Source organism: Drosophila mojavensis, unplaced genomic scaffold (assembly GCF_018153725.1).
Source record: "Drosophila mojavensis isolate 15081-1352.22 unplaced genomic scaffold, ASM1815372v1 contig_108, whole genome shotgun sequence".
Taxonomy (NCBI): domain Eukaryota; kingdom Metazoa; phylum Arthropoda; class Insecta; order Diptera; family Drosophilidae; genus Drosophila; species Drosophila mojavensis.
The window spans coordinates 2,068,749-2,096,213 of NW_025318636.1; the positions used below are offsets into that span (position 1 = coordinate 2,068,749).

The 27,465-nt window shown below is 39.8% G+C and overlaps 1 protein-coding gene across 2 annotated transcripts; it reads right to left on the bottom strand.

Annotated features, from left to right (window-relative positions):
- LOC6578231 (cyclin-dependent kinase 5 activator 1) lies at positions 1-26,312 on the bottom strand. 2 transcript variants are annotated; one of them, XM_002004110.4, is made up of 5 exons: positions 26,072-26,312; positions 25,081-25,928; positions 24,883-25,020; positions 15,225-15,430; positions 1-309 (listed from the first exon to the last, which is right to left on the bottom strand). In XM_002004110.4, exons 2-5 carry the CDS (start codon positions 25,921-25,923, stop codon positions 162-164), a joined length of 1,335 nt encoding a protein of 444 aa, XP_002004146.2. In that variant the 5' UTR covers positions 25,924-25,928; positions 26,072-26,312; the 3' UTR covers positions 1-161. The 2 variants fall into 2 exon arrangements, with proteins under 2 accessions (XP_002004146.2, XP_015021595.1); XM_015166109.3 differs by having other exon boundaries at positions 25,081-25,947.
- Between the last annotated feature and the right edge of the window lie 1,153 nt (positions 26,313-27,465).

The window sequence follows — 27,465 nt, forward strand, 5'->3', positions numbered from 1 at the left end:
TAATTTTTGCAAGCAATATTATTACATTTTTATTTGAACAAGTGTGATGGTGTGACAAAGAAATTTGGTAATGATTATTTTGTTTACCATTGCTTTCCTCGAAAATTAAGCTAGTAAGTAGATAATGAAAGTTGGTTTAAATTGTATTGCTCATGATTCCGTCAGGTTCCTCCGCAAGGTAAACTTTGTATCGAATTGGATTGAAATTGTCCACAAGACTTCAGCTCAGTAAATACTTCCGTGAAGAATGCTGGCTCTGCATTTATTTTCAGCATCTTATTACTTAGCCTGTTTACAATGAATAAACATCTGAAAAAACATACACAGATTTATAAATAAAATAGTTATTCATTATACCCCGAACCCATGGCAAATGGGAGATCAGGGTATAACGGTTTTGTTTAAAAGTATGTAACAGGCGTGGCAGACCCCACAAATATATATTCTTGATCAGGGCGACGAGCTGATTCGATTTGGCCCTCCATCTCAGAAGATATAAGAGCTACAGACTTCAAATCTTTTAAAATGTCCGTATATGCAGCGCGGATATCGAGTTTATCACCAACAAGTAAGAAAGCTCTAGTCGAGACAACTCGACTACGAGATCCCCTGAACCCTTGGAGTAATAGCTATTTCAATAATTTTTCGCGTCTTTCAGCTTACACAAGAAACACGCACATACACACACACACGAACGCACGCACACACACACAGGCATACATACACACACATACATACACACAAACACACACACACACACACACACATACACAAACAATTACATACATATACACACACAAGCATAAACACGCATGGCCGGCAGTGAGCGCTTACTATGAGAACTTAATTGCTTAATAACTTTTTTGTGGACGTACGATCATCATGAAACTTTCAGATTATGATTATGACATGGATATGCATGTAATTGCCAAAGCACAAGTCTCTAGTATTTGAAATACGCTTTTAAAAAAGTGAGGGTGAGGGGGTGAATTTAAGGGGGTAAATTTTAACAAAAACCGAAATTGTATAAATTGCATATAAGCATACATTAAAAATTTGGAGACTCTAGCAATAAAGGTGTAGAAGATATAATTTTATAACTGGTTTTCGATAAGGTTTTTATCGATAAAAAAAGATCGGGATGAGTTATCGATTTTTAATGATAAACTTGATATGCGCGCTGTAATTACGAACATTGTAAAAAAATTTGAAGTCTCTAGCTCTTATATCTTCTGAAATCGACGCGTTCATACATACGGACAGACGGACAGACGGACAGACGGACGGACGGACAGACGGACAGACGGACAGACAGACGGACAGGGCCAAATCAACTCAGCTCGTCGCCCTGATCAAGAATATATATACTTTGTGGGGTCTGCCACGCTTCCTTCTGCCTGTTACATACATTTCAACAAAACCATTATACCCTGATTTCCCATTGAAAATGGGTTCAGGGTATAAAAATGATAACTCATCCCTTTATATTTTTATCGATAAAAAACCTTATTGAAAATCTGTTATAATATTATATCTCCTACATTTTTAGAGCTAGAGCTTCCAAATTTTAAATATATACTTATATGCATTTTATACAATTTCGACTTTTGTTAAAATTTATCCCCACCCCTATATCCACCCCCTCACCCTTACTTTTGTAAAAGGCGTATTTCAAATACTAGAGACTTGTGCTTTGGCAAATGCTTGCACGTCCATGTTATTTTCATAATCTGAAAGTTTCATGGAAAAAGTACATCCACAAGAAAAGTTATTAAGCAATTAAGTTCCCACAGTAAGTCACCACTGCAGCCAATGCGTGTTTATGCGTGCGTGCGTATTTATGTGTGTGTGTGCGTGTGCATATGCGAATAATTATAGAAATATCAGTTGCTCGAAGAGCTCAAGGGATCTCGTAGTCAAGCAGTCTCAAATAGAGCTTTCATACTTGTTTTTTTTTTTTTTTTTTTTTTTTATCGAAACAACAGAAAACCGGGGCAATTTCGTGTCAGGTCAGGACACCGGGACATAACCTCCAAAAGCAGGACGTGTTATGATATTGCATTTATGTATGTCCCCGAAATTCAACTAAGGGCAATCCTTTTTTCTATGTTATGCATGTTGGTATTGGAAGTTATATAAGAGCGTGTATGTATTTGCCAAAGCACAAGTGTGTAGCATTTGAAATACGCCTTTTACAAATGTGAGGGTGAGGGGGTGAATTAGGGGTGGGGGGTAAATTTTGACAAAAACCGAAATTGTATAAAATACATATAAGTATACATATAATTTTTTAAATTTGGAGAATCTACCTTTAAAGATGTAAAAGATATAAATTTATTACTGGTCGATACTACTATCGATAATGTATTTAATCGATAACAAAAAAACGGGGCTAGTTATCGGACCTAGGAAAAAAAATTTCAAGTCTCTAGCTCTTATATCTTCTGAGATCGACGCGTTCAAACACACGGACAGACGGACGGACGGACAGGGCTATATATACTATATTCTATATACTTTATGGGGTCTGCCACGCCTCCTTCTGCCTATCACATACATTTAACAAAACCATTATACCCTGATTTCCCATTGAAAATCGGTTCAGGGTATAACAAGTAAGAACGTTGCAGTCGGGCGATACCGATTGCAGAATCCTCATTCAGAGCCCAAACGCTGTCAACCAGAGTATATAGTGCAATTTTCAAGTCTAGTGCGCAACGAAAAACAGGGCTTGATCCCATTAAAATTGGAAAATCATCGATAGTTATTGCAATCATCATTGCATCATTGCAGCTAGGATCTTCAAATTATCATTTATACAATTTTGATTTTTATTACATATATTTATATACAAATCTTGGATACAGGCTTCTAGCTAGCAGCAGTTCAGCGCGATTTTTCTTTACATGTGCATACACTCATCGTGTGCTCTATGCGTACAGACAGAAGCGTGCCTTTTCGCACATTCTCAGAATTTAGATTGATTTCTGGCCTTTCTAGCCGTTGCGATAGTTTTTCAGATGACGCCCTGTTATTAAGCTATTCTATTTTAGCAACTGGCTGATCAAGCAAAGCAGTAGCGCGGGTGATAAGGCGAAGTGCACTTGTCACTTTAGTTAGTCAGCTATTTAAATATAAGCGCGCCTCTTCAATTAAAAACAAAAATCGTTCACACCATTAAAAGCTGAGGTAGGCACACGCCAATGTTCATCTCCCATGCATACAAACAAAGATATACACACACGCACTTGTAAAGGCACACAGGCACACAAATGTGACAAATGTGTGTGTATGTGAGCACTTCACAAGATCGACCAAATGCAAATGCTGGACTGTAAAATTGCTACAGGCAGCAAGAGCTCATGAGCTCATATGCTCATAGTACATGTCGCATACTGTAAGTGTGTGTGTGCATGCTCGTCGCGAAAACATTTTCATTATGCGCACCAACGCTTTCATACCCTTCCCACAAATAATAACGAAAACGCATGGCAAACGGTTTAAAAAGTTCGGTATACTCTTCACACAGAAGGGAAGGCAAGGGTTCTCGCTGCGAAGAAATTTCAATTTTTGTGAGCGCTGCTTGTGCTCAAATGCATACATACATATACATATTCAGCGCAAAGGGATCTTTTGTTCAACAATCGACCATCTCGGTCGAGCGCATGAAGCGAAATGATTGTGCTTTCGTATTTTTTTGTAGCCCGAACCCAAAAAGTGAGGAGCCGAGCAAATACGAAGTGTCTGGGAGATAACTCCCGAAAAAAAGTGTGCAAAACGCTTTACACTACTTGTCCGTTCTATGTGTTCTCTGGTTAGTGGTTCTTACAAATGAATAAATTTTCAATAATTTCGATCATACATCCAGCAAAAAATGATTCGTGCAATTTTGTCTAAGAATCCAATACAATAGTAATCGGATATTTATGTGATGGTTGTATATCTAATAAAATATATATTGTATTACATATGGATAAAATTGGATGCATCATCCTCAGAAGCGGTGGGCAAAAATCTAGTAGTACTAGCAGCAGCAGTGGAAGACTTAGAATTAACAAAGTGCGCCACAGTAGAACGCTAAGCAGAGGCGCCATCTTAAATGTACATAATATAATAAAAAACACACTTGCACATACTGTAAGTGTGTGTGTGCATCAGTTTTCTGCTTAATTGATGGCTTTAAAAATTTATCCATACATTCTTCTTACGAAGAACCACCAAATATCATTGAAATATAGCTTAAAACGCTAATCACAATATAATAATATTATTAACTTAATGTTTATATATACATATATATGTTATGTTATACATGTATATTCCGGAAAATGCTTATATGCGTCTCTTCGCGCCATCTAGTAGTAAATTATCGATGGATGAAAAAGACCATCGATATATCTTGAGAGCCCAAATCCATCGATACTATCAATAGCCTCCATCGAGGGATTTGCAGCCCTACTCAAAACCTGTATACCGAGATCTCCTGAACCCTACGAGCAATAGCTATTTCAATCACACATACACGCATACACACACACACACACATACACGCACGCAAGCACCCACGCCTAAGCAAATATGGGCTGCAGTGTGCGCTTACTATGGGAACTTAATTGTTTAATAACTTTTTTTGTGGATGTACTCTCTTCATGAAACTTTCAGCTCAAAAGGTGTAGGAGATATAAATAAAAACCCAGCTTTCGATAAGGGTTTTAGTCGATAATAAAATATCGGGAGTAGTTATCGATATTTAGAAAAAAAAAACTCGATATGCGCGTGATATACACGAACCGAGATCGACGCGTTCACACTGTAACGAACCTTCGGTTTATCCGTAGGCTAAGTTGGAGTAGTTTCAGCTGACTGTGGATTCGTGCCAACAAATTTATTCGTAAAGTATATTTTCTTGAAAAGGTTTTATAAATTTTACACTTCACTTAGAATATAACTTATAAGATGCTTCGCTTTCGTAAAGTACACCTGCTGAGTACTGGTTCAGCGTACTCCGGCTGGGAGAATGTTGTGCTAAGACACGCTAGTTTCACTTGAGCGATTCGGAAAATGCCTGGATCTGGATCAGTGAAATCCGGCAGATCGCTCGGCTATAAGGACCTCCCCACTCGCTCACAGCACAACACTTCTCTTGCGCACGGCTACGTGAACTTACTTAGATATGCAGGCCTCGCTTAAGCTGCTGCTGTTGTCCATTTCCGCACCAATGTCCTTGTTGGTGCCGCTGACGATCCTGGTTGCCTCTTTAGTCGTCGCAAGGATTTCCACTAGATGTCCTTGTTGTTCCCACGATGTCCTGGGAGCCCTTTGAAGTCCTTTTTTGCCTCTCGCGTTGACTTTCACGGATGACTTTCAGATGCCGACTATGTTCGGACCTTGACCCCTTTCCAGCCGCGGGGGTCGCTCCTACAGTACTTGCGTCGCTGTGTGGAGCAACATGTATATGCACGTATATGCATATAAACGCACAGCAACTACGTACGTTCATATACATAAATACGTGCTTACCAATATTGCTCCTCCCAATACATACGGACGGACGGACAGACAGACAGACAGACGGACACGCCACGCCTCCTTCTGCCTGTTACATACATTTCAACAAAACCATTATACCCTGATTTCCCATTGAAAATGGGTTCAGGGTATAAAAAGGGGGGATGAGCGAACAAAACTAGAATAAGTAAATCAAAATTGAGTGAAATAAAACGAGAGAAAGTATAATAAAATAAAGTAAAATGAAATAAGATTTAAAAGGGGATGAACGAACAAAACTAGAATAAGTGAATAAAAATAGAATAAGATAAAATAGACTAAGAATCTGAAAGAAAGTGAAATCAAATAGATTACGATAAAACAAGTAAGAAAGCTCTTGTCGAAACTGCTCGACTATGAGATCCCTTGAACCCTTCGAGCAATGGCTATTTCAGTAATTTTTCGCGTCTTTCTGCTTACACAAGAAACACGCACACACACACACACACACACACACACACACACACACGCATACGAGTTCGAGTTGCGTTTTCGTGGAGTGCGGTCGATGTTATTGTGATCCATCGTTGACTATAGCTTGTTCCGAGTTTTTCCCTGCGAAAGTGGAAATATCTAAAGAAAACGTGTATGCTGTGGGCGCAACGTACCCAGCGACCTCGAAAGCTACCAGAGACTTACTGCGCGGCGGTTCGTGGAGCACCCTGGTGGTAGAATCCAGAGGTGCAAGAGAGGGGGGCAATAGCGTCATTGTTTTGGCGTCAGGGCTTTTCTCTTTCCTTTTCTTTTTCAAGCGCGAAAAGTTTTCAGTAGGCGTCACACTTGCGCAATTAATAAAAATCAGGTGCATTCACTCTTACAGCTGTTGGTAGTGCTAGACATTTCAGCGGACAATCAGCTGCTCACTAACTTTGGTGAGTTGCTAAGTCTTAGCAAAGACAGCAACCTAACATCTGGAGTGAAGACGCAGTTACTAAAAGTAGTGCATACTTTCGGGCTCTTGCTGTAGTTAAGCTGAGTTTAAGATAGGTCTGTAAACTCAAATTATATTAGTAGCCATTGCCCACTACAGGCTTCACGTCGTGGTAGTCGGAGCAAAAAATGGATGCCAGGATGGAGGACGAGCTGCACGTTTTCGCGCGTCGTTCCTCGTTGCAGCGATCACCGCAACAACAACAGAGGGCGCTGCCGCAGCCGTCGACCTTTAATCAGTCTTCAGTGGCTGAGTGCCAGGCACCCAACTCACTAAAAGAAGCGTTAGCCCAAAGGAGTTACTCTAGAGGGCTTGACTGCCTTATTTGGAGATCAGCGGCATATTAATGCCCTAATGAGAGAGGAGCTGGCTAGGTTGGTCAATCTCCATAAGACGGCCGAAAAGCTCTGCAACCGACCGGTTCAAAACTGCGAGGTGCAGACCATGCCGCTCCAGAAAGTAGTGGATAAAGCGAGCACTAGTGCGATCTCAGGTAGCAATACGTTTAAGGCATTAGGAAGAGAGCTACCTTTTGTTGCAACTGAGCAGAAAGCCGGAGCATAGTGCTGAGGCCCTTCACGAAGCTGTAGGCAAGGCCTTGGGTGACCGAGCGATAGTTAAAACACTTACCGAATCGGCTCAAATTTAGATTCGTGACCTAGATGAGTTAGCGAGCAAAGAGGAGATCTTGGAGTCAATTAGGGCGGCGTTGAAGGATAGCTCACTCCCCATTGGGGCTATCAAATCGCTTCGACCGGCTTTTGGTGGACAGCAAAGATCTACAGTTGCTCTTCCAAGTGGAAAAGCCAAAACTCTGCTCGAGCTGTCCAAAATCAGAAATGGTATTCATATCCGAAACGTGGATCAGCCTAAACGCTGTTTTAAGTGCCTTGATTACGGTCATATGGCAGCAAACTGTGGCAGCGACTGTGACCTAAAAGGCGCCTGTTTCAGGTGTGGAGAGATGGGTCACAGTGCAAAAGCATGTACTAAGCCACCAAAATGTAGCCTCTGCATCCGGAAAGGTGAAAAGCAGACGGACCACTCAGCAGGCAGCTTCAAGTGCCCATCCTACCGCGAGCTTAACTTAAATCGTTGTGTTGCTGCCCAAGATCTTCTAGAGCAGACCATAAGGGAAAAATGTATAAATGGCCTGGCAACTTCCGCCATCCAAGGCACCAGATGGAGGCACGGGACGAAGCAATACTGCATCATCGCGACCCTGGACGTTAAGAACGCCTTCAACACAGCTAGTTGGGATATGATACTGAATGCGCTGTCACAATATAATATCCCTAAATATCTAAAAGAAATAATAAAGAGCTACTTCAGGGGAAGAACACTGGTATACAACACGAGTGAGGGTCCCCAAACTCATACAGTGTCAGCTGGAGTACCCCAAGACTCAGTGCTGGGGCCTCTCCTATGGAATATATAAGGATAGGCAGCGTCAACATCGCGTCAAAGAGGGCGATTAAGTATCTTGGCGTCATGTTAGACACAAGATTAACTTTCCGCGAGCACTTAGAATATGCATAAAAAGGCAGCTGATTCTTGTAGAGCTCTCTCAAGAATTATGCTTAACACGCGGGGACCTAAACAGCAACGACGTCTTCTTCTAATGAGCGTCATTAGGTCTGTCATCCTCTATGCTGCGCCAATATGGTCAAGAGCGATGGCAACGACGAGCTAAAGCCGGAATATTTGCGCAATCAGAGTCAACTGCGCTTTCAGGACTATCTCCGATGATGCGGCGCTTGTCATAGCCGGAATGGTGCCACTGGAGTACCTGGTCGCCGAAGCCGTGGAGCGGAATTCGCACGCGCCTGTGCGACACAACGCTATCAGGGCGAACAGCATTGCACGATGGCAAAGAAAGTGGAATAGCTCAGCTAAAGGCCGGTGGACGCACAAGCTCATCCCGGAGCTTGAACCATGGATTAACCGCAAACACGGCGAGGTTAACTTCTATCTTTCGCAGATCCTCTCAGGCCATGGATGCTTTCGGAGCTAATTGAAGCGCTTTGGTCACGAGGAAACTGACGAGTGCCACTAGTGCGGGCGAGGGCATGTGGAAGACGCCAACCTTTTCGTATATGGACGGTTCCTGGAGGAGAGGCGTCGTCTAGAAGAGGCACTGGGCCACTCCATCAGAGCGGACAACATAGTCAACGCCAATCGGAGGAAGCTTGGGAACTAACAAGCATCTTCGCGGCCACAGTGATGATGGAGCTGCGCAGAGTCGAGCGGATAAGAAGGCGAGCTGTACCAGCCTAAGGTAGCGCATAGTGCTTGCGAAGCAATGCTTTACGGCCGTCCCGCAAGCATCGCGCGCTATCCGAGCCACCACTCAACTTGCAACTTGTAATATAATAAGACTGTCAATAAACGAATATAAAAACAAGTAAGAACGTTGCAGTCGAGCGATACCGACTGCGGAATACTCATTCACATCCCATCAACAATTAAGTAGTTAAGTTTCGCTCTAATACTGTAGAATATACAGGTTTTTCCGATTTGCCACGCCCCAACTGGGCGTAGACACCTCATTTTTGGTCAGTTTTTAGAAAGAGATAACGGTACCCTAACTGCAAAGTTTGAATGCTTACCCTCAAAAAATGTGAAAATTACAGGGTATTTTTCGATATACCACGCCCCTAAAGAGGCGTAAAAATTATTTTTGGGGAATCGATAGAGGAGGCTACCAGTAACTCAACTATCCAAATTTGAAGCTTCTAGCTATTATACTTTAGGAGATATAAACTTTTGCGGTTTGCCACGCCCCCTGTGGGCGGACATATATCCGACAAAACTTTTTGGTCTTGGGTGATCAGTCCGAGTATATATACAAAATTTGAGGTCTCTGCCATCAATAATGTCCAAAATATAGGAGAATTTAAAAAATCACAATATCTTCAGGTCCGATTTGCCACGCCCCCAATGGGCGACTTATAATTTTATCTTTAGACTTTATAGAATCATACCATTAGCTGACGTGCAAAATTTCAGCATTCTAGGTTTACAACTTTAGGAGATACCGTTTTATCCGATTTGCCACGCCCCCAATGGGTTTAGATATATCCGCCATAGCTCGTGATCTTGGGTGGTCAACGCGGACCAACATACCAAATTTCAGCTTTCTAGCTCTTTAACTAACATGATTTCTGGTATATCGGAAAATGCATTTTCCGATTTGCCACGCCCCTAGTGGGCGGATCGGGAAAATTTTAACACTTTATAAATCGGAGATATACACGAGTATGTGTTCCAAATTTCAAGTCTCTAGCTTCAATAGCGCCGAAATAGATTGCGTTCATACGGACAGACAGACAGACGGACGGACGGACAGACGCACGGACAGCAAGACGGACATTGCACAAAACCAATATACTGATTCACTTTCGTGAATGAGTATAAAACACACGCATACACACACACACTCACACACACACACACACACACACACACACACACACACACACACACACACACACACACACGCATACATACACAAAAACATACACAGACACATACATACATACATACACACAGAAGCACCCACGTATAAACACTCATGGTGCAGTGTGCGCTTACTATGAGAACTTAATTGTCTGACAACGATTTTTGTGGATATACGATCTTCATAAGATCGTAGTTATAACCATAATATGCGCGTACTTGCCAAAGCACAAGTTTCTAGTATTTGAAATACGCCTTTTACAAACATGCGGTGATGGGGGTGGATATAGGGGTGGGGGTAAATTTTAACAAAAACTGAAACTACATAAAATACATATAAGTCTACATTTAAAATTTGGAAGCTCCAGCTCTAAAGGTGTAGGAGATATAATTAAATAACTAGCTTTCGATAAGGCTTTAATCGATAATAAAATATCGGGAGTAGATATCGATATTTACAGAAAATCTCGATATGCGCGTGATATACACGGACCTAGGAAAAAAAATTTCAAGTCGCGAAAACGTTTTCATGAGTATCAACGCTTTCATACCCTTCCCACGAATAACCATACAAACGCTGACATTTTGTTTGCATGTGCGTGACAAACGCTTTTATGGTTTACGTATACCCTTCACTTCAAAGGGAAAGAGCTGTGATCATTGCGAACAATATTCAAGTTTTGTGCGCTGCTGAGTTCGGTGATTTTAGCGACCATAGAGAGAGATAGAGAGAGTGAGAGAGAGTAGGACAAATAGCGCATAGCTGTGCTTCATATAAGAATGTGATTATTTCGTTTGAGCGCTCGCAACGAACTGACTTTGTAGTGTTGTATTTTCACTGCTCGAGCCTTAAGAAACGGAGCCGAGCAAATACGAAGTTGAGTAGTACCTAATGCACATTTTTTCGGTGGTGAAAAAGTTTGTTCTACATGTCTCATCCATGTGTTCTTTGGTCAGTGCTCTTATATCTTCTGAGATCGACGCGTTTATACATACGGACGGACGGACAGACAGACGGACAGGGTCAAATCAACTCAGCTGTGGAGTCTGCCACGCCTCCTTCTGCCTGTTACGTACATTTCTACAAACCCATTATACCCTGATTTCCCATTGAAAATGGGTTCAGGGTATAAAAATTGGGATCCACTCAGCTCGTCGCCCTGATCAAGAATATATATAGAGTAGAATCCGGTTATAACGACTCCGCGTAAAGTTTCCAATCGGTTATGTTGACGAAAATTCGATGTCTTGGTCGGTCCCCATACAAACTTAAACAAAAGAGCCTCCGCTTAGTACGTCTCCGCTTTTAACGACAATCCGCTTGCCGACGATTTTTTCGAGTCAATTTTTTTTGAGTCAATCACCGGTTATAACGACGTGATAAACTAATATTGCGAAATAATGACAACAAATTTCGGAATAAAAAGACTCTGTTAGAAGTGTATACATGTATGTATTGATCAGTGTTCAGTACCCTTGCTTGTGTGCGTAGCAACGCCACAAATGCTGCTAAGACAGAGAGAGGGAGAGAGACAAAGTACAATGCCGACGTCACAAAAATGTTTCTAAACCATGTTATGGAAAAATGTTTATAAAAAATGGTTGTTTTGCATTTTAATTGTTTTATAGTAAAAGCTATTACGAACATGGCAACCGTAAAAAAAATGAAAAAAAAAAAAAAAATATTTTTTACACAGATCACGCCACTTTACCGTTTTATGGGCACGAGCAACAGAAAGGCCCCGCTCCAGAGCCGAACAGGCCCCGTTACCACACGAGGCAGGGCCTGTGGCTGGGGTATAAAAGGCCACCAGCAGCTCCATACGAGGCTGTCGAAACTATAGTGAAGAAAAGATATAAAGTGAAAGTCGAAGTGCGTGAAGAAAGCGCCAAAGTCAAGTGAAAGTCAACGCGAGTGGTAAATCAGGACTCCCAGGACATCGTGGGAACAGCAAGGACATCCAGAGGGAATCCTTGCGGATCATCAGCGGCACCGATCAGGTCATCGGTGCATATCAGCGGCTTAAGTGACGCCTGCACCTCTGAGTAAGTTCACGTAGCCGTGCGCAAGAGAAGTGTTTGTGAGTGAAACGTAGGTAGTGCTGTGCTGTGAACGAGTGGGATAGTAGGAGAGGCCTGTATAGCTGAGCGAACCGCCAGAGTTTACAGATCGAAATCCTGGCGTTTCCCGAATTGTCCCGGTGAACTAGCGTGTTTAGCACAACACTCTCCCAGCCGGAGTGCGTTGAACCAGCGCTCAGTAGGTGTGCTTCGCTAAAGCCAACCAGCGAACCAGCATAAATTTATGTGACGTGTACATTTCAAACTTATTAAGAGAATATACATTTACGCTATAAAACCTAAATTCACAAGTGACTAATTAATATCGCAGGGGCTTCAACAAATAAATTTGTTGGCACGAATCCACAGTCAGCTGAAACTAGCCCAGCTTAGACTCGGGATAAACCGACGGTTCGTTACAGTAGTTTGTTAGATTTCTGTAAAAAGTGTTTGTAAATCTAACTATAACTATGGCTTTGAATTTAAAGATTCAAGGCCAGATTTGCCATCGCATTGGATCATTACAACCTATTGAAGATGCACAGCACAAATTCTTGCAAATATACTTCATGGGCAATATGGAAGAACAACTTGACCGGCGTCAAGAAATCAGCACAGCTATGAAAAGAGCAATTCTCCAAGATTTGCAGCAAATGCTTCACGAACATCATGCATTGGTCAAGCTGTTCAAGACTGCTTTAGAGCGCATGCCAAGAGATGACTATAAAGTAGTAATCAGAGCAGATAAAAGACCAGCTGGAACACATGAACGCACATTTAATGCTCCAACAATTGATGAACTGGCAATCCTGATTGTTGGTGAAAGCACGCGATATTTTGCTTACACGACTGGGCAACTACAAAGAATATCTGAAACGCACCGTTCATATGACGCTTTACAGTACCCACTGATGTTTTGGCAAGGAAACGATGAATATCACTTTAATATCAAAACGATTAATCCATTGAATGGTAAAATCAATCATTGTTTTCATTTTAACTTTATATACATTTCATTCTGTTTGCTTTTGGTACACAAAAAAAGCTATCACTCTTAATTTAGTAGAGAGTAGCTGTAAGAGCCGTAAGCCTATTAGGGGTTCTGAAATACAATTTTTACGATCAACAAATCACAGGGCCAATCTTTGACTATTTGTGGCCTCAATCTAGAAAATGCGTGTTTTTCTCATGGTCAATTGTACGTGGCATGCTCACGTGTTGGCAAACCATCCGCATTATTTGTTCTTGCACCTGACCAAAAAACGAAGAATGTCGTTTACCACAAGGTGCTTGAATGAAAATCCTTTTAATAAATTAATCAGAGTGTATCCCAACCTGAACAACATAGCTTTCAACAATTTTTATACTCATTCACGAAAGTGAATCAGTATATTGGTTTTGTGCAATGTCCGTCTTGCTGTCCGTCCGTCTGTCCGTCTGTCCGTCCGTCCGTCTGTCCGTCTGTCCGTCTGTCCGTATGAACGCAATCTATTTCGGCGCTATTGAAGCTAGAGACTTGAAATTTGGAACACATACTCGTGTATATCTCCGATTTATAAAGTGTTAAAATTTTTCCGATCCGCCCACTAGGGGCGTGGCAAATCGGAAAATGCATTTTCCGATATACCAGAAATCATGTTTGTTGAAGAGCTAGAAAGCTGAAATTCGGTATGTAGGTCCGCGTTGACCACCCAAGATCACGAGCTATGGCGGATATATCTACGCCCATTGGGGGCGTGGCAAATCGGTTAAAACTGTATCTCCTAAAGTTGTAAACCTAGAATGCTGAAATTTTGCACGTCAGCTAATGGTATGATTCTATAAAGTCTGAAGATAAATTACAAGTCTACGCCCATTGGGGGCGTGGCAAATCGGACCTGAAGATATAGTGATTTTTTAAATTCTCCTATATTTTGGACACTATTGATGGCAGAGACCTCAAATTTTGTATATATACTCGGACTGATCACCCAAGACCAAAAAGTTTGGTCGGATATATGTCCGCCCACAGGGGGCGTGGCAAACCGCAAAAGTTTATATCTCCTAAAGTATAATAGCTAGAAACTTCAAATTTGGATAGTTGAGTTACTGGTAGCCTCCTCTATCGATTCCCCAAAAATAATTTGTACGCCTCTTTAGGGGCGTGGCATATCGAAAAATACCCTGTAATTTTCACATTTTTTGAGGGTAAGCATTCAAACTTTGCAGTTAGGGTACCGTTATCTCTTTCTAAAAACTGACCAAAAATGAGGTGTCTACGCCCAGTTGGGGCGTGGCAAATCGGAAAACCATGTATATTCTACAGTATTAGAGCGAAACTTAACTACGAAATTGTTAATGGGATGTGAATGAGTATTCCGCAGTCGGTAACGCCCGACTGCAACGTTCTTACTTGTTTACCTAGAAATAATGGATAGGGCAATGCAACGTTTGCCGGGCCAGCTAGCATATAATAAAAAACAAAATTGTATAAATTATATATATATATAATAAAATATATATATAATAAAAATCAAAATTATATAAATATGTATGTAATTTGAATGCAATAGCTATCTATGATTTTCCAATTTTAATGGCATCATGCCGTGTTTTTTGTTGCGCACTAGACTTGAAAATTGCACTATATACTCTGGTTGACAGCGTTTGGGCTGTGAATGAGTCTTCTGCAATCGGTATCGCCCGACTGCAACGTTCTTACTTGTTTTATTTTTATACCCTGAACCTTGTTTTAAAACAAAGTTTGTGGGCTCTGGCCTCGAATCCGAGACAACACTTAACTCTTCAAAAGTCTAATGGCAAAATTGAAATTCATTGCTGCAGCGCCATCTAGCAAATCTTAAGTAAATTAGCATTTGATTCGCAATGTGATTTCAAGAATATGCTGGAATAAATTTGAATTTATGTGTGCACACGTTTAGGAAAACTATAGTAGCTGCGCGTTTGTTAATTGTGCCAAACATTTTATTATATACGGACAGATGGACGGACAGGGCTTCGACTTTGCTCGTCGCCCTGATCAAGAATATATACATACTCTGCGGGGTCTGCCACGCCTCCTTCCGCCTGTTACATACATCCAAAAACCAACCAACCAACCAACATACATCCAAAAACAAACCAAACCATTATACCCTGATTTCCCATTTTCAATGCGTTCAGGGTATAATTATTGATAGAATTAAGCGTATTTCAAGTATTGTTTTAAAATCAACTTTAAACTTACCTGTCCCAAAAAGTTTCTTTTGAATCCTCAACGAGAAATGGTTTCAGGGGATAGCTTATTTCATTACCCATGTATGAATAAGATAAATACAAACAGGTAAGCACAGAAGCTTGAAGATCAGATTCCTTCGTTTCTTCTCCATTTACAAGTTCACGTACTAACATGTAAACAAATACAACATTTGCTGGATTGATAAATGCCACGTCCTTGAAAAAAAAAAAAAAAATAATTTGTTAGTGTACGTATTATGAAATAAGCGTTAGTATTTCTAGTGAAAAAGTTCGTGCATTTAATATTACCACTAACCAGGCAACAGATAGGTACGTAGAACAAATTTTTTCCACGCCGTAAAATGTGTCTTGTAGGTCCCAACCTGCTTTGTATTCGGTCGACTCGGTAATTTAATACCCTGAACCCATTTTGTATGGGAAATCACGGTATAATGGTTTTGTTGAAATGTATGTAACAGGCAGAAGGAGGCGTGGCAGATCACACAAAGTATATATATATCTATTCTTGATCATGGCGACGAGCTGAGTCGATTTTACCCTGTCCGTCTGTCTGTCCGTCCGTCCGTCCGTATGTATGAACGCGTCGATCTCAGAAGATATAAGAGCTAGAGACTTGAAATTTCCTAGGTCCGAGTATATCACGCGCTAAACAATAGATGGTACTATCGATTCTATCGATGGTTTTCTAAAACGGCGATACGTTGATAGCATTTTGCGACTATCGATAGTCTGACATATTCAAACAAGTAAGAAAACTCTAGTCGAGAGTGCTCGACTAGATACTACCACTGACCAGAGAACACATAGACTAGACATGTAGTACAAAGTCTTTCAACACCGAAAAATCTGTCTCCTAGGGTCTATCAATTTCGTATTTGCTCGGCTCTTCACTTTTTAGGTTCGGGCTACGAAAATATGCGAAAGTACAATCATTCCGCTTCATGCGCTCGACCGAGATGGTCAAATGTTGAATGAAAGATGCCTCTATGCTCAATTTTTGTTCTTGCTCTCTCGCTCTCTCTGCTCTCTGCTCTCTCAATATGTATATGTATGTATGCATGTGAGCACAAGCAGCAGCTCACGAAAATTGAAATTTCTGCGCGTTAGACTGCCGTTTTTTCCCTTACGTGAAGTGTATTCCGAACGCTTCAAGTCATTTGCCATGCGTTTTCGTTATTATTTATGGAAAGGGTATGAAAGCGTTGGTGCGCATAATGAAAATCTTTTCGCGATTAGCATGCATACACACTCTCGCTTGCTACATGTACTATGAGCATTTGTATGCCTGTGTGCGAAGCTCTTGCCGCCTGTAGGAATTTTACAGTCCCCAGCATTTGCATTTGGTCGATCTTGTGAAGTCCTCATATACATATGTATGTATGTATGTATATACATTTGATTGTGTGTACGCATGGGATGTGCTGTTCACAATTATGGGATATCACTTGTAGAAGCATTTGTATGCCTATGTGCCTTTACATGTGCGTGTGTGTACATATGTGTTTGTTTGTATGCATGGGAGATGAACATTGGCGTGTGCCTACCTCAACTTTTAATGGTGTGATCGATTTTGGGTTTTAATTGAAGAGGCGCGCTTATATTTAAATAGCGGACTAACTAAAGTGACAAGTGCACTTCCCATTACTTTTTATACTTTTTCTTACTTGCATGCACCTGTATATGTATGTACATATATAAACGGGTAAGGGATCGAAAATTTTATCCCATTTTTCCCACTGAGCTTAATCAGGTACTACATTTCTTTAAAACATTTCGCACACTGTCATACATTTGGTCATACATGTACTAAGCGTGCAAGTGTGTGTGTGCATGCTCGTCGCGAAATCAAATTCTTTGTGCGCATCAAAACTTTCATACCCTTCCCACGAATATCCATCGAAACGCTACATTTGCTTGTATGGGCGTGGCAAACGCTTTTAAAATTTCGGTGTAACCTTCACTCAAAAGGGGGATCGTCGCGAACAAATTTCATTTTTGTGCGATGCTGTGCTGATGATTTGAGAGCCCATAGAGAGAGAGAGAGAGGACAAAAAACGCAAAGCGGGACCATTTCCCAATACTCTGTGGCACTGTGGCCGGCGAGTATCTCATACACATATGTATGTACGTATATCTGTGTGGTATAGTGACTGGGTAACTCGCGCTTATCTTTAAGCACCTGATTTTATTTCAATGACTGTGGGTTTGCCTATCATAATGCATTTTTAGAGAAATGTACCTGATTAAACTCAGTGGGAAAAATGGCAAATGTTGGACTGTAAAATTGCTACAGGCACGGCACGAGCTTCGCACACAGGCATACAAATGCTCATAGTACATGTAGCAAGCGAGAGTGTGTGTGCATGCTCATCGCGAAAACATTTTCATTATGCGCACCAACGCTTTCATACCCTTCCCACATACCCTTCCCACTGCTTGAAGAGTTCGGAATACTCTTCACACGTAAGGGAAGAAACGGCAGTCTAACGCGAAGAAATTTTAATTTTCGTGAGCTGCTGCTTGTGCTCATGTGCGAGAAAGCAAAAACAAAAATTGGGCATAGAGGCATCTTTTATTCATTTGACCATCTCGGTCGAGCGCATAAAGCGGAATGATTGTGCTTTCGCATATTTTCGTAGCCCGAACCTAAAAAGTGAAGAGCCGAGCAAATGCGAAATTGATAGGCCTTAGGAGACAGATTTTTCGGTGTTGAAAAACTTTGTACTACATGTCTATGTGTTCTCTGGTCAGTGATACTACCCTGAACCCAACTAATAAAAATGCCCATTTAGGATGGCTAAAATTTCAATTTCGATGTATTTCAAAATACAAATGAAATACAAAAGTCACTTAATAAAATATAAAACAAGTAAGAAGGCTCCAGTCGAGACTGCTCGACTAGGAGATACCCTGAACCCTCTAAGCTGATATTCTAATCATTCTGCACTCCTTCATTCATACGCACGCATAAGCCTGCGCTCTGCTAACTGCGCAGTAAGCAGCGACTGCGCTTGGGCTGCGCTGCAGTGTGGCCAATATAATGAGAATTTATTTGTTTAATAATTTCTTTTATAGACATACGATCTTAATGAAACTTTCAGAGTGTAATCATATGGTGAATATGTGTGTACATTCCAAAGCACAAGTCTCTAGTACTTTAAATGCGTTTTTTACAAATTGGGGGTGAAGGGGGCGTGGTATCCAAAATCTGTAAACTACAAAATCTTTGTATCCATTAACTTTATATACAACGCAAATTTGAAGACTCCAGGTCTAAAAGTGTTCAAATTAGGCTAAAAAAAAACAAAATCAATTTTTCGATTATTCTCGATAAAAAAGTTATCGGGCAATTTATCGAAAAAATAAAGCAAACTCGTACTGCGTATGGTACACACGAGTATGCATGCCAAATTTCAGCTCTCTAGCTCTTATAACTTCTGAGATCGACGCACTCATACGGACGGACGGACGGACGGACGGACGGACAGACGGACAGGGCTATATCGACTCAGCTCGTCGCGCTGATCAAGAATATATATACTTTGTGGGGTCTGCCACGCCTCCTTCTGCCCGTTACATACTTTTTCACAAAACCATTATACCCTGATTTCCCATTTTCAATGGGTTCAGGGTATAAATATTTTGAAACAATTAAAACAAGTAAGAACGATGTAGGCGGGCGTTACCGACTGCTTAATACTCATTCACATCCCATCAACAATATAGTAGTTAAGTTTCGCTCTAATACTGTAGAATATACAGGTTTTTCCGATTTACCACGCCCCTATTGGGCGCAGACACCTCATTAAGTAAGTAAGTTCTTAAAACGTGATAACGGTACACTAACTGCAAACTTTGAATGCCTACCCTCAAAAAATGTGAAAATTACAGGATATTTTTCAATATGCCACGCCCCTAAAGCGGCGTAAAAATTATTTTTGGGGAATCGATAGAGGAGGTTACTGGTAACTTAACTATCTAAATTTGAAGCTTCTAGCTATTATACTTTAGGAGATATAAACTTTTGCGGTTTGCCACGCCCCCTGTGGGCAAACATATATCCGACAAAACTTTTTGGTCTTGGGTGATCAGCCCGAGTATATATACAAAATTTGAGCTCTCTGGCATCAATAGTGTCCAAAATCTAGCAGACTTTAAAAAATCCCTATATCTTCATGTCTGATTTGCCACGCCCCTAATGGGCGTAGACTAATAAATTGTCTTTTGACTTTATAGAATCATAACATTAGCAGACGTGCAAGATTTCACGCCCCCAATGGGCGGAGATATATCCGCCATAGCTCGTGATCTTGGGTGGTCGACGCGGACCTACATACCAAATTTCAGCTTTCTAGCTCTTCAACAAACGTGATTTCTGGTATATCGGAAAATGTATTTTCCGATTTGCCGCGCCCCTAGTGGGGGATCGGGAAAATTTTAACACTTTATCAATCGGAGATATACACGAGTATGAATTCCAAATTTAAATTCTCTAGCTTCAATAGCGCCGAAATAGATTGCGTTCATACGGACAGGCGGACGGACAGCAAGACGGACATTGCACAAAACCAATATACTGATTCACTTTCGGAAATCAGGGCCTAATGGTGTTGTGAAAAAGTATGTAACGGGCAGAGGGAGTCATCGCAGATCCCATAAAGTAAATATATTCTTGATCAGCACAACGAGCTGAGTCGATTTAGCCCTGTCCGTCTGCTCGTCCGTCCGTCCGTATGCGTCGATCTCAGAAGTTACAAAAGCTAGAGTTATCATCCGATAACTTTTTTATCGAGAATAATCGAAAAATTGATTTTGTTTTGTCAGCCTCATTGGAATACTATTAGACCTGGAGACTTCAGATCTACTGTGTATATACATATGATGAATACAAACATTTTATAATTTACAGATTTTGGATACCACGTCCCCTTCGCCCCCAGCTTGTAAAAAACGAGGCTAGTGAAGAGGACACGGGTTGCATACTTGACAATGCCTTGAAATGATTGGAATAAAAAAGAAAAAACAAATAAACAATAAAAAAAATTTGTCTTGTATTCTGTAATTTTTTTTTTTAATTTTCAGCCTTTTTTTCGTATTTTCCTGACATATTTGCCTTTTTTCCAAAAAAAATTTGGCATCACTGATACATATACACATTTGAGAGAGCAGAAAGCATCGAGAGAGAGAGAGAGAGAGAGAGAAAGGGAAACATTGAGCATAGTGGAACCTTTTGTTCAACAGTCGACTATCTCGGTCGAGCGCAAGAAACGAAATGATTGTGCTTTCGTATATTTTCGTAGCCCGAACCTAAGAAGAAACGAGCAAATACGAAGTTGTGTGGGACGCAACGCTCGAAAAAAAGTGTGCAAAACGCTTTACACTACGTGTCTGGTCTATGTGCTCTGTGGTTAGTGGTATAATGGTATAATTGTGAGAGGATGTAACAGGCAGAAGAAATCATCGCAGACCCCATAAACTATATACACTTGCTCGCAGAACTCTGCGTACACTTGCAAACAAACCCCTATTTTTAAGTTTACATGTATATTGTATTTAATATAGAAGATTTAAGGCAATACTTCTTTTTGTATAACAATTTTCATTTATTTATTAACATAGTTATGTTTTCATTTTATTATTAAAACTAAACCTAATATTTAAAAAAATTATAAACAAAACACATTACCAAAAAATGACACCTCAGAAGTCTGCGTACATTTTAAGTTTGCTGCGTACACCGATCACGATCACCGTTAGTTTTTGCATGTTTCTTTAATTCCTCTTCGCTGATTTGCGTAATTTGCTATCACTTTGAAAATAAATTTGGCACACGTTTCATCATGGAGTAAAAAGGGAATGAAATATCGGTAGAAGTTCGTAAGCTTATATTAAAATATAGGTTAGAAGGCAATTCCTTCCGAGAAATTGGTCTATTAGTAGGCAGAACTCATTCTTCGTGCCAAAGAGTCTACGACAATTATGTCTCATCGGGCTCTATATTGTCAAAGCCTCGTTCAGGCCGCCCACCATTGCTCACGGAACGAGAGAAAAAACGTATTGTCCAATTGGTACCTCAAAATCCAATGATATCTGCTCCCCAAGGACGTCTGGAAGTGGCAGAACGTTTCTCCAAAACTGTTTCTGAGGAAACCGTTCGACGCACTTGGAAAAAAGCGGGCTATCATGGCCGCGTTGCACGTAGGAAGCCACATGTATCAGAGGTGAACAGGAAAAAGCGTATGGACTTCGCCAATGAGCACGTTTCCAAGCCTTCTAGCTTCTGGAAAAGGGTAATTTTCTCAGATGAGAACAAGTTTTGCGTATTTGGCATAAAAGGGAATAAATAGTATGGAGAAAAATCGGAACAGCCATGGATAAGGAAAATTTATTGCCAACAGTAAAGCATGGTGGAGGTGGTGTAATGGTGTGGGGATGTATGGCGGCCAGTGGCGTGGGAAATCTCTCTTTTATAGAATCAACAATGGACCATAAGGATTATATAAAAGTTCTTAGTGAGAATCTGCATCAGAGTGCCCAGAAATTGCACCTGGAGGGCGAATTTTGCTTCCAACAGGACAATGATCCGAAGCATACAGCCCACAATGTAGAGCTCTGGCTACTTTACAATGTAAAAAGCCAACTCCGAACGCCCCCCAGTCCCCAGACCTCAATCCTATTGAGCATCTATGGGACTTACTCGAGCGTAGGATTCGGCAGCGCACCATAAGGTCTAAGAACATGCTGAAGGAGGTCATGATGGAAGAATGGGGCAAAATAACTGCAGAGGACACTAAAAAGCTGTTTGAGTCAATGCCTCGCCGTCTGGCTGAGTTGTTAAAACGAAAAGGGTATCCTACAAGATACTAACTCGACGAAAACCATGCATCTCAGATGGCAATAAAAAGAAACGTTTAGACTACGCTCAAAAATATTTTAGCAAGTCACCTGCCTACTGTTGCGCACTAGAATTGAAAATTGCACTATATACTCTGGTTGACAGCGTATGGGCTGTGAATGAGTATTCCGCAGTCGGTAACGCCCGACTGCAACGTTCTTACTTGTTTTTATTACATATTGGATACCGGCTTCAAGATAGGAGCAGATCAGTGCGATTTTCCTATACATGTGCACACACTCATCGAGTATTCTATTCGTACAGACAAAGCGCTCCTTTTAGCGTATTCTAAGAATTTCGATTGATTTCTGGATTTTCTATCCGTTATTGTAGTTTTGTCTGATGACGCTCTATTATTAAGCTATTCTATTTTAGCTACTAGCTGATCAACCAAAGCAGTTGTATGTTAGAGTAGCGGAGGTTCGAAACCTCTTCGAGTTATATTCTCTTTGCATACATATTTCGTTTTTTATAAAATAAAATATTTTATTTGGAAAGTGCGAGCGAGAACACATAGACTAGACATGTAGAACAAATTTTTCTACAGCAGAAAATGGTCGACCACTATACTTCGTATTTGCTCGGCTCGGTCGCTGGGGGTTCGAGCAGTGAAAATATTGCGCGACAAAGTCAGATATTTTATTGGGAAAGTGAGCGAGCGAGAACACATAGACTAGACATGTAGAACAAATTTTTCTACAGCAGAAAATGTTAAGTTGGTCGACCACTATACTTCGTATTTGCTCGGCTCGGTCGCTGGGGGTTCGAGCAGTGAAAATATTGAGCGACAAAGTCAGTGCGCTGCAAGCGCTCAAACGAAATGGTCCCATTCTTATATGAAGCACAGCTATGCGCTATTTGTCCTACTCTCTCACTCTCTCTATGGTCGCTAAAATCACCGAACTCAGCAGCGCACAAAAATTGAAATTTGTTCATGACGATCCCAGCTCTTTCCTATTGAGTGAGTGGTATACCTAAATCATAAAAGCGTTTATCAGGCTCATGCAAACAAAATGTAGCGTTTCGATGGATATTCGTGGGAAGGGTATGAAAGCGTTGATACGCATAAAGAATATGAATTCGCGACAGGCAAGCACACACACACTTGTAGTCTCTTGAAACATGTGTGAGCATTTGTGGCCTGTGTGCGTAACATTTGCTGCCTGAGCAAATTGTAATACCCAAAATTTACCGTTAATTGGCCTTTGAGGGAGCACATACATTTGCATACATATGTGTATGTATGTATGAGATGGGATGATAATTGTCTGGCGATTCAGTAGTTTGTCAATTTTGTATGGTTTGAATTGTAGAGTGAGTGTCAAATGAGCCTTTATGACTTATAGAAATGTGCTTTGGAATGTACATATATTTGAACATTATGATTATGTTTTGGAAGTTTCATTAAGATTCTAAGTCTAGAAATTAAATTATTCAACAAATAAATTATTATAAGGTTGGCCATTCTGCAGCGCAGCCCAAGCGCAGTCAGCAGAGCGCGTTCTAATACGTGCGTGTGTATGTATGTGTGCCGAAAAGAAGTGCAGAGTGATTAGAATATCAGATTAGAGGGTTCAGGGTATCTCCTAGTCGAGCAGTCTCGACTAGAGCCTTCTTACTTATTATTAGTTGGGTTCAGGGTAGTATCTAGTCGAGCACTGTCGACTAAAGTTTTCTTACTTATTAATGTAGATTTATATGTTCTTTATGGAATTTCGATTTTTGTCAAAATGTACCCCCCATTCTGTCACCTTTGAAAAAGGCGTATTTCAAATACTAGAGACTTGTGCTTTGGCAAATGCATGCATATCCATGTTATAATCATAATCTAGAAGTTTTATGAAGATCATATGTCCACAAGAAAAGTTATTAAGCATTTAAGTTCTCATAGTAAGCGCACACTGCAGCACATGCGTGTTTATGCGTGTCTGCTTGCGAGTGTGCGTGAATGTGTGTGTGTTACTTGTTTTAATTTTGCTATATTTTGGACACTAATAATGCTAGAGACCTCAAATTTGGTATATATACTCGGTCCGCACACAGTGAGCGTGCCAAACCGCAAACGTTTATGTCTCCTAAAGTATAATAGTTGATAGTTGAGTTACTAGTAATCTCCTCTATCGATAAAAAAAATACCCTGTAATTTTCACGTTTTTGGAGTGTAAGTATTAAAAATTTTGCAGTTAGGGTACCTTTAGCTCGTCCTAAAAACTGACTAAAAATTATGTGTTTACGCCTAGTAGGGGCGCATTTTCTACAGTATGAGAGCGAAACTTTACTACTAAATTGCTGATGGGATGTGAATGAGTATTCCGTAGTCTTTAACGCCCGGCTGCAACGTTCTTACTTGTTTATAGAATCGTAACATAAACTCACATGCAAAATATCAACGTTCCAGATTTAAACAGTTTTACTGATTTTGCTACACATTTAATGGACGTAGATATAATGCGTATTAAATTAAATCAAATTCAATTTTAAAATGCGTTGATATGAATTTGTTGCATATTGCAATATAAATTAAAGGAATTTGTGTGGAAAAAATTCTAATAACCCCAATAGAGCAACTTTAGTGTCTATCAGAAACTAAACGGAGCTTGATAATTAATACTAAAATGTAGGTTAGTACTTCCCAAGTTGTTGCCGGAATTGTACAAGAAAACATTATGTATAATCACACTACAACTCTTAGAAATTATTATACTTCTCAACTAACAAATTATTAACAGTTGTAAAGAGAGCATTTATTTACCTGCCAGCCTTGCAGCAATAAACTTCGGTCTACCGCTCTTAGCCACATAACAGCGTCCCCAGGATCAAAATTGTTTAATCTATGGCACCGGTAATGTAGAAAAAGACCTAGACATTTTAACAGCTCTGAAGTCGATGCCTAAAAATTTAATCTTAATATAGAAAAAAATTGAATGTAATATCTATATTTACTAATCACCTGAATAACAGTTTTACGTGGAATATAATTCTGATTGGTGTTTTTAATTTGAATTGATGATATTTGCAACTGCTGAGGCCGAGTCAAAGCTAGAGGTTGCTTTTGAATCAACTTATTATGATTTGTTATTGAGTTTGTATTATTAACTCTTCCCTGTTCTTTTGCTGTTGTTAGTTTTTGCGCTTTAGTAGATGGAAAAAATGGAAGCTCCTGAATGATCTGACTTTGATTACAGTGGGTTTGTTGATGCTCTTCAATATGATTACAATGTAACTGAATGTTTTTGTTTTTATCCGATGAAGACGAATAAGAAGCTTCCAAAAGCTGAGCCTTAAAGCATGTAGAGGGTAAGTTCGCACACTTATTCTTATTCTCTACTTTTTTTTTATTGTGAGATGTAGATAGTTTTTTCCAAGATAGAGCATTTATAAAGAGTGAATGTTTTTTCAAGTTTTTTTCAATAGAACTTTTTTCTAATATAATAGTTGAATTCTCGTTATGAGAATCCAAATCATTGTTAATTGTATCCTTTGATGAATATGTCAAGCTGTTAAAGTTGTGCGAGTTCATCTGTGTGTGCATATTAAATTGTAGGCTCCCACAAGTATTTTGATGTCCAGAGCCATTCCTTGATATTTGATGTGAATAAACTTTTCTATTTTCTCTATTTTTAGCGTTATTTAACTGCTCATAAGAAAAATTATTCAGTTGAGAGTCCACTGATCCAGAATTGTCGTTTGATTTTTGATTTGGAATGTCCGTAGATTGGTTATATGGAAAATTTGGCTGTGATGAGTATACCGGATGCCTATCACGTGGATTGAAACTTAAAACGGTGCCCATTATAGCTAAAATATAAGTACTTGTCTATAAGAATTTTTAGAAAAATATCTTAGAGTTCTCGAAAATATATTAAGTTGAAAAATGTATAACATGGCGTATAAAAACAAGTAATTAATTTTTTATGACTTTGAAAAAAAGTAAATCTTACCTGAATTTTAGTTAAAATACACTCACTTTATTGATTATCTCTTAAGTGGAAAGCGATAAAAGAAACAAACTTATAAAGATTCTAATTAAAAAAATAAAGCGAAATCGTTGATAATTTAATAATATTTTGTCTTTGCACTCAATATAAAATACATAATCGTTTTTTACATGTCTATGGAAAAACTTTTGACTGAAAATAGTCAGAAATATTTCCAAAATCGATTTATACGCGAATTACATACAATCAACCCCCTTAGTTAAAACAACTGAGCATGCTCGGAAAATTTTTATCACCCTTATTTTTGTTACAGTTGCTACAAACTAACCAAAAATGATTTATTTGTATAAAATACTATTATTATTACATATTATTATATTATGTACAGTCATATTTATCTTATGAAAATTAATATAACCACATATAACTAAATAATAATTTGGAAGTAGCTGATGTGATCTTTAATATAAATAGATTAAAAACAAGTAAGAAAGCTCTAGTCGAGACTGCTCGACTACGAGATCCCCTGAACCCTTCGAGCAATAGCTATTTCAATCATTTTTCGCATCTATCTGCTTACACAAGACACACGCATACACACACACATACACAAACACACACATATACGCACACAAACACCCAAGCCTCAACACACATGTGCGCTTACTATGAAACCTAATTGTTTAATAACTTTTCTTGTGGATGTACATAAATATGCCAATTATTGCCAAAGGTGATGGTGAGGGGGTGAATATAGGGGTGGGTGGGGGTAAATTGTAATAAAAACCGAAACTATATAAAATTCATATAAGTCTACATTTAAAATTTGGAAGCTCTAGCTCTAATGGTGTGGGAGATATAATTAAATAACTAGCTTTCGATAAAGCTTTAATCGATAATAAAATATCGGGAGTAGTTATGTAGTTATCGATATTTAGAGAAAAACTCGATATGCGCGTGATATACACGGATCAAGGAATAAAATTTCAAGTCTCTAGCTCTTATATCTTCCGAGATCGACGCGTGTCCGTCTGTCTGTCTGTCCGTCCGTCCGCCCGTATGTATGAAAGCGTCGATCTCAGAAGATATAAGAGCTAGAGACTTCAATATTTTTTAAATGTCCGTATTTACAGCGCGGATATCAAGTTTATCATTAAAAATCGATAACTCATCCCGATCATTTTTATCGATAAAAAAACCTTATCGAAAACCAGTTATAAAACAAGTAAAAAGACTCTAGTCGAGACTGCTCGACTAGGATATACCCTGAACCCTCTAATCTGATATTCTAATCAGTCTGCACTTCTTTTCGACACACATACATACACACGCACGTATTAGAATGCGCTCTGCTAACTGCGCTTGGGCTGCGCTGCAGTGTAGGTAACATTATAAGA